General features: G+C 34.7%; 1 protein-coding gene across 3 annotated transcripts in view; it reads right to left on the reverse strand.

The window, feature by feature from the left end:
- Nucleotides 1-13,123, reverse strand: part of LOC144973773 (CCR4-NOT transcription complex subunit 3-like) — a 36,205-nt gene that overhangs the window by 12,880 nt on the left and 10,202 nt on the right. The window contains exons 5-16 of one of the 3 annotated variants that reach the window (XM_078916665.1): nucleotides 12,187-12,315; nucleotides 11,052-11,138; nucleotides 9,260-9,370; nucleotides 8,692-8,800; nucleotides 8,228-8,358; nucleotides 7,894-7,944; nucleotides 7,305-7,375; nucleotides 6,187-6,260; nucleotides 5,139-5,210; nucleotides 3,678-3,985; nucleotides 1,695-1,791; nucleotides 845-1,169 (exon numbers count right to left, since the gene is read on the reverse strand). In XM_078916665.1, coding sequence (XP_078772791.1) covers nucleotides 845-1,169; nucleotides 1,695-1,791; nucleotides 3,678-3,985; nucleotides 5,139-5,210; nucleotides 6,187-6,260; nucleotides 7,305-7,375; nucleotides 7,894-7,944; nucleotides 8,228-8,358; nucleotides 8,692-8,800; nucleotides 9,260-9,370; nucleotides 11,052-11,138; nucleotides 12,187-12,315 — 1,565 coding nt within the window. The remainder of the gene's footprint in view (nucleotides 1-844; nucleotides 1,170-1,694; nucleotides 1,792-3,677; nucleotides 3,986-5,138; nucleotides 5,211-6,186; nucleotides 6,261-7,304; nucleotides 7,376-7,893; nucleotides 7,945-8,227; nucleotides 8,359-8,691; nucleotides 8,801-9,259; nucleotides 9,371-11,051; nucleotides 11,139-12,186; nucleotides 12,316-13,123) is intronic. The other 2 variants (XM_078916666.1, XM_078916667.1) reach the window with 2 other exon arrangements.

Raw genomic sequence — 13,123 nt, forward strand, 5'->3', positions numbered from 1 at the left:
TTGCTTACCTCATCAAACATGCCTATTGCATACAAACACTCGCACACACACATACACGAAATCTTGATGGAAATGGAAGGGGCGGATCAACTTCAACCTGTGGCCATCATTACGTAGTTAACGAAGGCCGTGTTCAACCCCGCCCTCACTCCACTTTATCCACACACAGTCATTTGCACGCACGCGCGGCACACGCGCACAAACACACACACACACACACACATTGTCTTTCCATATTTTTGTACGGCCGAGTGACCTTTCCTGGCAACTCGGGAATAGCGAGAACTCGGAAATAGCGAGTAATCAGGAGTGGACCCGTCGAACTCGCTATTTCCGAGTTCTACTGTATATGCACATTTCATCTATTTACATTTCAAATTTCATTGGATAAAGTACTTTTCCCGTATTCTCACAAAACATCAACCCAATTTGCATTTCAATGAGTGAAAATATGGATACGGCCATTTTGCTCACCTATCACGCGACACGAAAATGACGTGAGCGAGGCAAGGCTGCCAGATGGCCAGACTTTAACCTGACCAAATTCGACTTCAAAAGTGGCTAAATAGAAAATCATATGGCTTTCACTATTAAGACTGGCCCACTTAAAATGAACAAAATTTTAACAAACAGAATATTGAATAGGCTAGGATAAAGGTCAATGAGACAAAATTTAATAAAAGAAACAAAATTATATATTTGGCTACACAGGCTAGCGTGCTAACGTCATTTCCAACACCAAACACCGACATTCCTTTTTCTTTCTCTGCAGCGACTGGCACATACAAACATTTAAGGTCCTTACAATCAATGTAGCAATTGCCGAGTGGAAAAAAAAACCAACCTCATTCTTTCAGAATCCGAGGGATGAGGAAGGTGATGGTATGCAGCTTCTAGCATTGCCAGCTGATACATTTGATCCTTGGTGATAGGCCCTGGAGCCATTCCTAACAACGGATCAAGATGAATGCTGTTTGTCTGGGGTGTTTGTTGTTGTTGTTGTTGTTGTTGGGTTCCAGGATGCTGACTGGAGGATGGCTGTGTCGTTGAATGCGACGGGTTTGACAGAGTGATGGATGGTAAGTGATCGGAAGATGCTGAAGCTGATAAGGATGAAGTTGACGATGAAGGTACAGAGGGTTGAGAAGGTGCTTGTGAAACATACAGATCTGTGATTAAAAAAAAAGAAAGCCAAACACATGCATAAGAGAGATGCCAACCATTGTCAAAAATCATGTACTGTAATAATTTTGACTCTATCCATGTACCTTGACACTCTCAAATGTATTTCTCATTTTGGCTGGTGTCTGCTGCTGTCAGAACATTTTTAGTACACGCATCTACCCCATCTTTGAGTCATACATTAAAAACAAAATCAGGACAGTTGCTTACAACTAAGTACTATTGAAATGGAGGCTCTAAAAATTATCAATGTTAAAAAAAGTTATTTGAGGATGCTGTGGCAGTTATGCTGCTGCTATGATTGTCATTGTGAAAGATAATCGTGTTACATTAAAGGTGATTAAAAGGAATTGGTGTCTTGCGAGTGGAGATTATGATGTGTTAAGTGATTATGGCTTATTCGAACCAAGAGGTAATTTCATAAAAGTCCTGACAGTTTCCAAACGTTTTTAAGTACCCCCCCCCCCCCCTCTTTTTGTTAAAAAAAAAAAAATGAAAGAAGAGAAACTCACTTGATGAATCAATGGGTGGATGAGAAGGCATAGACTTTTCAAGCTCTGCATTCGACACTGCTTGTTGCGCCATGTTCCGTAACGAAAGATCTTCACTCTGGCAGGTAATGAAATTGTACAAGGAATTAACTATCTCGGACTCACTTGAATGGGGGAATCAAACCAAGTCATGAAGCAAATAACGGCACAGTCGAATACTAGAATATTATCAAAATATCTTCATGATGATAACCATTCTCCAGATGCCACTTAAAGTTTAGTTTTCAAAAATTGGAACCCTAGATGGTTGACAAATTAGATATGAAATTATCTGGTCTTGGAAATGCATAGACCTGTAAATGAGCTCTATAAAAATTGACTGAAACTCTTCGACAAACTGAAGATTCAATTATTTTTTTTTAAAATAAGGGCATCATTGGAGAGGAGAGTGATAAATACAATATATCAAAATAGTGGGTGTTATTTCTTACTGGAAGTATGACTGCCATAATTTGATGTAGAAGGAATGCTAAATAAGCATGTCATTCATATAGGTAAAGATGACTTCATCAAAGTCATATTCCTGCCTCTGGAATTTTTTTGACATAGAAAAATAATCACCATTATCATCTTTAACTTCTAGCCATGACCAATTGAATTTATTCCTCACGGGACTCACATCTTTATCGATGCTCGACAAGTCTGAATTGCGATCCACGAACAGCTTAGCCATTGTGAGAACATTAGAATAATGTAGTAATGAGCAAACTTGATTTTCAATCAGCAAATGACAGAGAAAAAAAAACTTAAATAAATCTGACTTCAGGCCAATACATTGAATTATTAAGTAGAAGTGAATTATCAAGAAGAAACTTCGGCAGGCGTAGCGGAAAAATTCAAAGAATCGAAATGAAGGTAAATCGCCACAAAACAGCAAGCTCGCTTGGGCTTGAGCAAAACAATGCCAGAAAACGTCCTGATTTGCACGGGAATTAATTAGGCTACTTACCATTGTTCTTTATGATCAGGTACTCAATCAGTGAAGAAACGGTCAACCAGTTTGTTTACAACGTGAGGCAATCGAAATGTGCTAGTAGCAATCTATCCTACCTTTCGATTTGAAGATGTCTACATAACGGACTTGCGGCATTTGCAATTTACTTTATCATAGTTTTGAGACTCGAAGGGTAAATGTGGTCAATTTTGGCTTAGATGAAAAAGTGAAATTTATCGCTCGGTGGCTCAGTTAAAATTGGCTACAGTTGGGATCACGACGGATTGGAAAGTGAAAAAATAATTTAACGAAGGATGTGTGAAAATACCCAGGGAAGTGTTCAGACACGCCTTTTATAAAAAGTGTCGCTTTGTCTTGGCAACATATACATCGTTAATATAAACGGTCCCCGTGAGCTATGCGTAGCGCTGTGGAACACTCCTAATTATTTTACGGTCATTCGACTACGATTTGTGAATTCTTTCTTTTTTTATTTCTTTCTTTCTTTCTTTCCTTTTTTAAATATTTGAATTTGACAAATTGACTGATTTCAGTTAATTGACTGAGAACTTACAGGTCTAAAATGCAAAGGTCCTTGGACCCAAGAAAAAGTAAAAAAGGCAGAACTAGCTTAAGAACATGACAGATAAAAATATAAAATGAGGAAACCCGTTACCAGTGCTTACGAGAAACTGCTTGCTAAATATTAAGAAAATGCTTGATTACCAAAGCAATACTTTTTCAAAAGGCAATATTACGATGGTAACAGGAAGAAAATCAAATGTTAATCTATCTTATATAGAAATAGAAAGGTGAGGACAACACATAGTTGATCGGATAAAAATCGTTAACCTACACATAGCATATGCCACAGACATGACCATTTTTACTTATAAAGTTATCTAGAATTGAAAAAAAAGCCTCCCCTCCCCCAATTTGAAGAACAAGCTGCTGCAATTCACTTGAAAACCCCTGATATAATAAATAGTGAAAATAAAATGCATACTCACTTTTTGTAATGATGGACCACCAGCATTGATAGGACCATTCATCGTGGGAGGCCCCTCTTGCCTACCATTGCTTCCTTTAGTGGAATTGGTATTACTAACAACGTTTGACAAAGATGAATTTACTGAACTGGAGTTGGATGCAGAGCCTACACTACTGGTCTGGGGTGATGGTGCAGAAGGAACTGAGGGGTTCCCAGAAGACGTGAGGGAGACAGAGTTGATATTAGCACTGCCTAATAAAGATGAATTACCCGACAAACTTCCTGGTGCATTATGATCAACAGAGTTTGCATGAGATTTTTGGGAATCTGCAAAATAAAAACAAAAAACATATATATACATACACACACACCAAGAAATAAGACATAAATGAGAGTAAATATGAAAAAAAAATAGTCATATCTGAATCTTTTCTTTTGTTTGTAGTAAACAAGCTGATATGATACAGAGTGAAACAATTCATTCAGGTTTATGTTCAACTACACAATGACAAAATGTGAGTCCAAAGTGACCCATGACATTACATCAAAGTGCAGAAGACATACAAAAATTGAATTTAAGTTACAATGATCAGAAATATGAAAATTTTGCGTTTATGCAAACTCAAACCAAATTTCATGTTTTCTGATATCAATACAATTTTTGACAACAAAACCACTGACGTCATAACATTTATGAAGGCCATCCATTCAAATTTGAAGAACAAGGATATTTAAACGTCTGCATTTAATGACTACAAACTCAAAAAGAAAAAAAAAAACAAAAAATCACAATTTATTATGACTTTGAATGTCATCATTCTGCTAAAACCATTATGAAATGAGATGACAAACTCTAATTGATGGTAATGCATATCTTTTACAAAGTATCACATTGCCAGCCTAAAAAATGCACAGGGAACAAGACAATACTGAATTAAAAGGCTGCTTGGCATGTGGTGCGTGTGTGTGTGTGTGAGAGAGAGAGAGAGAGGGAGAGAGAGAGAGAGAGAGAGAGAGAGAGAGAGAGAGAGAGAGAGAGAGAGAGAGAGAGAGAGAGAGAGAGAGAGAGAGAGCGCGCACATGATGTATACAAAGTTTGCAATGGCTTTTTGTGTCATGACATTAACATCTTGTGGTGGAAAGTACAATCAAAACAGCACAGTTGCAGGTCACAACATGAGGTCAGCAAATGTGGGTCAATAAAGCGTGTGAAAAAACCAAAACATCAAAGCGTGCATTTCAATAAACTAACTTCTTGTCATAAAATGTCTCCTGAGGTATCTTGGCAGGTAAAAAAAAAAAGAAGAAAAGACTCAATATAAATTGAGGTTTTTTTGTGATAGCTGTTGAGCTAAAGTTGCTTGCTAATCATTTATTGATAATATTGCTCTTTATTGCTGACATTAGTCAAACTCGACCATCCTTAAACAACTCACAATTTTGAAAATATGAAAAAGTTGAGGTAAAAAGAGGTTCTTACCATTGCTACCGCTAGACTGAGTAGACAAACTACGGTGCCACACAGAAGGTGTAGGCGGAGGAAATCGAGAACCTTGAAAAAAGAAAAAAAAAAAAAGAAAAAAAAAAAAAAAAAAAAAAAAAAACAAAAACAAAAAAACAAAAACAAATTAAAAAAAAAATGTTACATGCATACTCAGAGAAAAAAAAAAATATAATCACATACACACTAAAATCGTTGTTTTAAAAATCGTTTGTCAAGACGAACATTAAGCAAAATATTAAGTGGACACTTTGATTTGTAAGGTCCCATTGAGTGAATAAGTGAATTTCTTGAAATGATTTCTGAATTTGCTTCAAACGTTTTAGTGTGCATTGTAAAGGCCATATCATTTTACTAACTAAATAAAACAAGCCATAGGTGTATTTGAGACACTCAAGGCTAATATATTTCTTTTTAAATTCACAGTAAGCAATAGGGGTTATTAATGAACACACTGTTTATTCCACAACAGATTTTGAAACAAAGGATATGTCTGCAGAGGCAAATAAAACTAGGGAACATATGATGCTTAATAACAAAAACACTGACTCGGGGAAACAATAATGATGGAATTAAATTTAAATATAACATTCGAATCACACGTAAAGCCTTTTTTAAAAAAAGGAAGATTATGATCCAAACGAAATTTTGAAACACTGTCTAACTTGACTGTGTCAAATATATGGCATTGGGTCATTTTTGTGATTACAGAATGTCAATATTATTCTCCTACTCGACTATGATAGCAAGGGAAGTCCTCTACAACTTCACATGATAGTAAAATTTATAAGAAACAGTACTTTTTTTTTCTAATACCCTTGAAATTTACACACCACTGAGACCTTTAAAAAAAAAAAAATAAAGCAACACACTGTTTATATTGGTCAACAAAAGGAATCCAACTAAACGAATTGGATTCCTGCAGTTAGAGAATTGACTAATAACTTTTCTTTTTAAAAAACCAAAAACAATTAAGTCGAAACAACGACAGGGAATCACTACAATGGTGACTACATCCAAGACCTACCTGAAGAATTGGACTGTCCCCCAGCAGCTGCTGCATACGCTGTCAAAGGCGATGGTGTTACTGGGTGATGATTGCTGCAGACAAAATAAAAGCTTGCTGACAAATGTCAATGACAGACAGGGGAAGAAAATGAAATGAGGACTTCAGTTGTGAGAGGTATATTGTGTAGCAGGAAAAGAAAACATACATGTATCAAGAATAAAAATACCCCAAAAAGAGAGGGAAAAAAAAAAAAAAAAAAAAGAAAAGAAAGAAGAAGAGTTCATACTAATCCTAACTACAAAATAAACAAAATATGTAATTGTTAATAGGGAAAAAGTCCTGAATAGAAGAAAATAAATTCTGTACCAGCCAAAAAAAAAAAAAAAAAAAAAAGCAGACTAGCCTTCTTGTCTAACTACTGTTCTTTCCTTGCCATTTCTGAACAAAAACATCCTCTCCTATTTGCATTGCTCCTAACCAAAAGATCATGTTACAATGTTGAGGATGACTTTTCAGCCTTTTCAACAAAGTCATCTGCAGTTTTGATCAGACTATGTCATTTTGAAGTATCTTTTTCTATTACTTTTGGTCTTTAGCTGCATCACTTTTTCCTATTATTTTATTTTTCTGGTGGCATCTTTTTCCAGAATATCCTTGCTCTCTCTTCTCTTTCAGGGCATTAAAATACCCGAGCCATTCTTTGCTGCATGATTTCAGAGGTCAGGGGATGTCACCACCTCAGAAACTTTGCATGCCGACTCCCTTCATCCCTGCAATAATGCAAAACAATACATGTGCCGCTAAACCGAACAGACTCATAGATAGAGGCCACAATATCCGTTGAGTGTTTCGTGTTATAGGAATGGCTAGTATGATAGTTGAAGTTTTACTCACAATTGTTTTAAACTTCAGGAAAAGCGAGCATTTTCAATGTTAACAGGTGTATAGGCTCTGATATATGCAACCACTGACCTGCATCAATTCTAAAGACCAAATTTTGATTTATCCGACCTAGATCCGTTATCAGACCAAAATCCAACCAAAAATCGACTTATCCGACTTGCCTGGACACCCTGAAAACAGGGAAATGAGTTCAAATAACAAATATAACAAAATAAATGCTAAAAACGCCTTACTTTTGAGAATGTTTACTTGAAGACGAAGCAGGCTTGGAGGTTCCAATAGGAGCAGGGGATGCCCCTTTCTTCTGATAGATAAAAAAAAAAAATTTTAAAAAGTCAATGGATTCTGTTGATGAAATTAATTTCTAGAGCAGCATAAAATATGAGTTACAAAGAGAAAAAGAGGAGGTAACTTCAGATTATTTCGTCTTTTTTCAGGGTCTGGCAAGTTGGTTGTTTGTTCTAAATTTACGTCATTTCTAAAATGCAAATTATGGAGAAACAATTTCCGATATATCTGTAATCATTAAAAAAAAATAAAATTGGCAAGTGGCAAGCTACAAAACTGGTATTTCTTGAAAATCTACAACATTGCTTACTGAGCAAAAGCACACCAATAATAAAAATCTGGTTTTATCTACTGAAACAAGATTAATGATCATAACTTCTTCAAAAGGAGGTTAGAAATGACTTCTGATCATCTACAATGGAAATATTTTTTTTTTGCTATTAGCTTCAATTTCTAAACAAAAGAATTTGACTTGTCTCTTTATAAAAGATTCAATAAGAAAATAAAAATCATGTGGTAAAAAATCAACAATACCTCTTCAGACTGTGATTTGTGTCGCTTTCTCTCAATATCATCATGTTTATCCTGAAACAATTTTGAAAAATAAAATAAAAATTGAGTGAAAAAGCTTATGATTTTCAATAAACACTGAATTTACTTTTTTAATAGTTCAAATTAAAAAATAACAGAAAAACTTTTAATAATAAAAATGATTGAAGAAAATAATAAATTAATAAAATATAACAAAACAACAACAACCCCAAAATAATGTCCGGGCAACAACAATTAACAAAACTTGAAACAAAACCAATCGACTGAATCGAATCAAGATAAGACAAATACAGCTCCAACCCTTCAAAATGCTTACATTGGAATGACTGGAATTTGCACTTGGACTAGGTGATGGCGAACTTGAATTGGTCGATGAAGGTGTACTTGCGATTTTATCTAAGTCCTCATTTTCATTTGGTGACGTTGCTAGCACTCCAGAATCCCCAACTGAAAGAAAATAATAAATCGAGTTGACTTCAAATAACTGATTATGGGCTGACAATGAGACGACAAGAAAAAATATTAATCACCTTTACATTTTCTCCATAATAGAAAAAGGATTCACACACGATACTTAAGGCAAAACAATGACATGACATATTATAAGCTTAATTTGATGGTGCCTGCAGAAGTCGTGTTGCAAGTAATTGCCAATGAGAGAATTGTCCCTCTAACAAAAAACCTGTGAAAAGAATTGTAAAAATGAAAAAGCGATGGGAGAAAAAAAAAAATAAATAAGTAAAACTTTAAAAGTTTATAACATATTAAAAAAAAACTTACAGCCCAATCCCTCCAGATCTAACTCATCATACAAGTACTGATTTTCCTGAAAGTTTGGATCTTGATTTGATTCAACAAAATATTCCAGGTCATCCCGAAGATCTCTGACCTGTTAAGGGGTGTCAAAACAAATTATTTTCTCTACATTTCTTAAGAAAAAAGTATATTAAAAAAAAAAAAAAAAAAGGATGGTAAGCAAGCAACCGCTTTACCATATCCTACTTTTCTTTTCCATTACAATGTTTGAATTACTTTTACATTATTGACTGGTTATAAAATTGAAAACCACGTTTTGAACAAATCTTCCAACCTCATGATACTTTTCGCCAATACTTTGTAATAAATTATTTTTAAATCCTCAAAGCATTGATTGATCTAACAGAAAATAAAAAATCATATAGACAATCTTGTTCAACAATCCAATAATGTTTGATCTCCCATTCATGTAAACACAAAATCCTCTCAAATTTCTTTGAAATAAAACTGGACAGAATTGACTCCAAACCAAAGAATATCATAGCTCTTTATTAAAAAAAACAACAACAAAACAACTCTGTATAAGGCTTACCCGATCCAAAGGCAACTTGTCATTATCTACATGTCTCATAACTTTCTCCAACATCTCAATGTGATATTTATGTCGATCTTGCTGTTGTTTCAGTTCTTCATACTTTGCATCCTAAGTAAAAAACACAAAACAATTAATCATACAACAAATGAGGGGCAGTGCCAGAGCCATATTTTTTTTGTTTTTTGTTTTTGTTTTGTTTTTAAGGGTTTTACGGCGCTTGCAACACATTAAGGTCATATCAGCGCCAGTAAAAAGGAAGAAAATGGGATAGTAAAAAGTTCTAGAATTACAATTAAAGCACCCAAGAATAGGTAAGACAAAGGGGAATTGGTTCAAATAGGGAACAGATGTAGATTCCAAGAGCACACTTGTACTTAGATCACCTAAAAGTCTCATCCAGACACAAGCACAGGTCCCAACTAAGAGGAATACACTCAAATGTTTACAAATCATATAACATAATATGAATGTAAACTAAACATAATACAAAATGCATAACAGAGATGATTTACAAGGAAAAAAATATCATCTGCCAAAACTATAACTAAACATTCCACTATTTCCCTCCCAGCCAAGGACAAGACAAAACCAAGTAATCCCATTCCAAAACAAAGACAGAAAGCATGTTGGAAAACAGATATAAGGGAATAGAAGACACAGTATGTACCCCCCTCCCCACTATGGGAGGTCAGGAACCCAAACCAGTGAGAAGGTATATAACCAGTCCTAAGAAGGACTATTCATGAATAGGTTACATAAAGGTAGCATAACTATTTCAGCAGCAGGATGAATAGGCAGATTAAGGGACGTAAAGAGCGAGAATGGATGATCTTTATTGATGACCAGTATATATTTAGACAAGAAAATAAAATGCCATCACTCTTGACACTAGAAGATGGAGTACACAAGTAATTTATTCAGTCCTTGGGAAGAGTGCTTTAACACTTCCAATGAAATAAGAACCTGTTTTTTTGACATCACGCTTCCAATTGAAAGTATCAGCCCCTTGACTATGTGTGTATTTTACTTGCGAGTTTTTAAAAATATATTTGAAACATTCTTTAATAATATTACATAAAATAGTTCACAGTTCACATAAAATATAGAGCAATCCAATTGCCTGCTTAACTATGAAAAGCATGTCTCTATGAAATGAGCCTCATTGGGAGTTATAGCAGACCTGCCAACAAGGAATTTTTGGGAGTAAAATAACAAGGATATCTTATCCCAAACAGGGATAAACGGAAAAATGAAGGAAAAGTAGTAAAATTGCTCTCATCAAAACATAAAACACATCTAAGACATATGAGATCGCCAGGATCAAAACGTACTAAGTCACAGAAATCAGATATTGAAAAAAAAAAAAAAAGAACAATCATTAACAAAACTCATTTTTGTGGACATGCGACCTAGTACCCTTGAATCACTCGCATATTTATAGATTTGAAAATGTGCACTTTTAATACAGGGTCCCCACCAATTCTTTGAAATTATTTTCAAGACCTAATGGGGGGGAGGGGGGAGGTGAACAATTCACAAACCTCGCAGTTGAATTGGCAGGAAAAAAAAAAAACCCCAACCCAACTCAAAAATATGATATCTGACTGCCTCCCTTAAGGAAAGACTCTAACCATGATGTGGGCGAAACCAAATCCATCTCGTTCAAGGACAAGAAAAAAAAGTCACTAAATTAAAGAAATAAAACATCTGTAGAAGTAAGAGGACACAAAAGCTCCAATCCACCTCCAAAGTCTATGACAAAAAAGTCAATCAAGCAAAACAAACCAACCTTGTTTTTCTTTTTAGAAGAACCCGACCGAGACTCCATCTCACTTTCAAACTGATCAAGTTGCATTTGGAGCGAATCAATGATATTCTGAAAATTAAAAAATTATTTTTAAATCATCACATCAGATATTTGGCCAATGAATCTTAAAAGTCAAAGAATTCCCTTAAAAAAAATAAGTGAACAGTCATGCAGATTTTCAGAACTCTGCTTTTGATATCCCAGACCTGCCAATAATATAAAAATAGAAACCAATTACAGACCTGCCAAACCATAATTCTAAAAACTCATGATTTTCAAAGGAAAAAAAAAAGTTCTTTTTACAGCTATCAGTGCTGATGGTGACAAAAAGTGAAAAAGCAGGAAAATGTTGAACGATTGCCTTTAAGCCCCATTTCTACTGCACTAAACCCCACTTTTAGAGCTATCATTGATACTCCAGATAACTTCTGGTGAGTGAGAAACTGCACCTGTGTGTTCCACCACACATCAACTCTCTCATTGCTAGCACATTGTTTCGAGAAAATGTAATTTTTAAAAGGAGAAAATTCCTCCTCTGGACTCCAAAATCGCGCATCCGAGGAAAACCATCAGCACTGAGCTATAAATAAATGACCAATTTGACACAGCAAAACATTGAAATTTGCTTCAAAAAGTTTTAGATTAATGTATGACGACACCAAAATTTGAAACATTTTCTTTTGAATAAAAGATGCTAATGTTGCTCTGCAGCTCGAGCCAAAATTCGTAATTCTACAAATTTTTCATAGGGGTAGGCCTGAAATTATCTTAAATCAGTTCAATGTGCAGATTTCCGCTCTAATCACTTTAAATGGAAAATAATAAAAGGGAAATACAGCAATCAAGATGTGAACTGACTTGAAACATGTTTGCGAGATATGTCTCGTGTATGGTAAAACCAAATAAGTGCTATTTTCTTTAAAATTCAAAGAAAAGCCACTTGCAAACGCAAAATAACTTTTAATTACAAAATCAAGGTTCCTTTCATCATCAATGTTATTGTTTACAGTCTTCTGTTTACTATTTCATATAATGCATCATTTCTGTCAATTTCACATTGTTAAAATTCATCCAAACTTCCATGATAAATTAATAAAATATTAAAATATTTGATTACCGACAACCAGTGAGTGACTTCAGACTTTTCCTTGGTTTGGGGGTCAACTTTGGCTGCGGCACCAAGCCCATCTTTTGAATAGGCTTTTGTCTTTGTCTCCCTCTCTACCACCTTGAAACGTTCCATTTGCTGAATGGAGATAAAGATAAAGTGATCTTGACTTGGTGAAGTTAAAGAAAAAAACCCTGTGTTTTACCATTCCAACCAAACAGAAAACAAAGAAGAAAATTAACACAAACTGTATCTAATGTTCACAAAAGTGACCAAAGTACAATATAAGTAGCTTTAACAGAGATATATTGTCGAATAAACTACTTTTATTAATCATACATCCATAACCTTCTAATTAAATTGGATCTTTAAAAATAATAAATAAATAAAATAAAAAAACAAAACCCACAAATTTGTGATGGTAACAATGATGCACTGCATGGAATCAGCGCTATTTCAGTTGGAACTCCCAAGGGACCAATAACCCTTCCTGCTCGCTACCTGCATGAGGTCATTGGAGTTCAACTGGTATCAGGCAGTGCCGTGTCCAATTGGGGCAATTATGGATATTTATGGTCTTATAATATGTCGGTATAGCGGGAAAACAATAACAGACTCTTTCACTTCATTATTTTGATTTGAAAAATCAGTTGTCTTTCTAAACATCAGTGAACATTTGACATTCTTGTGGTTAATAGTTTTCTTTGAATATCACAAATTGTTGATCTAATTTTAAGTGCTTGTAAATTATGGTGCACTTAAATAAAAAATTTGTTATTCAAAATTCAGCGGCAGTATCTCAAGAATTTTAATAAATATCAAAAGTACATATATGCATCTATGTTCCTGTGCAATATTATCATATTGGCAGTTGATTTTCTTGATTTATTCATGGTTTAGTAAGTTCTGTATATTGTTTTTACCAATTTCGTTCCTCTCAAACAGT

This window comes from Berghia stephanieae, chromosome 5, assembly GCF_034508935.2.
Source record: "Berghia stephanieae isolate SIO BIC M18660-M18661 chromosome 5, UCSD_Bste_1.3, whole genome shotgun sequence".
Taxonomy (NCBI): Eukaryota; Metazoa; Mollusca; class Gastropoda; order Nudibranchia; family Aeolidiidae; genus Berghia; species Berghia stephanieae.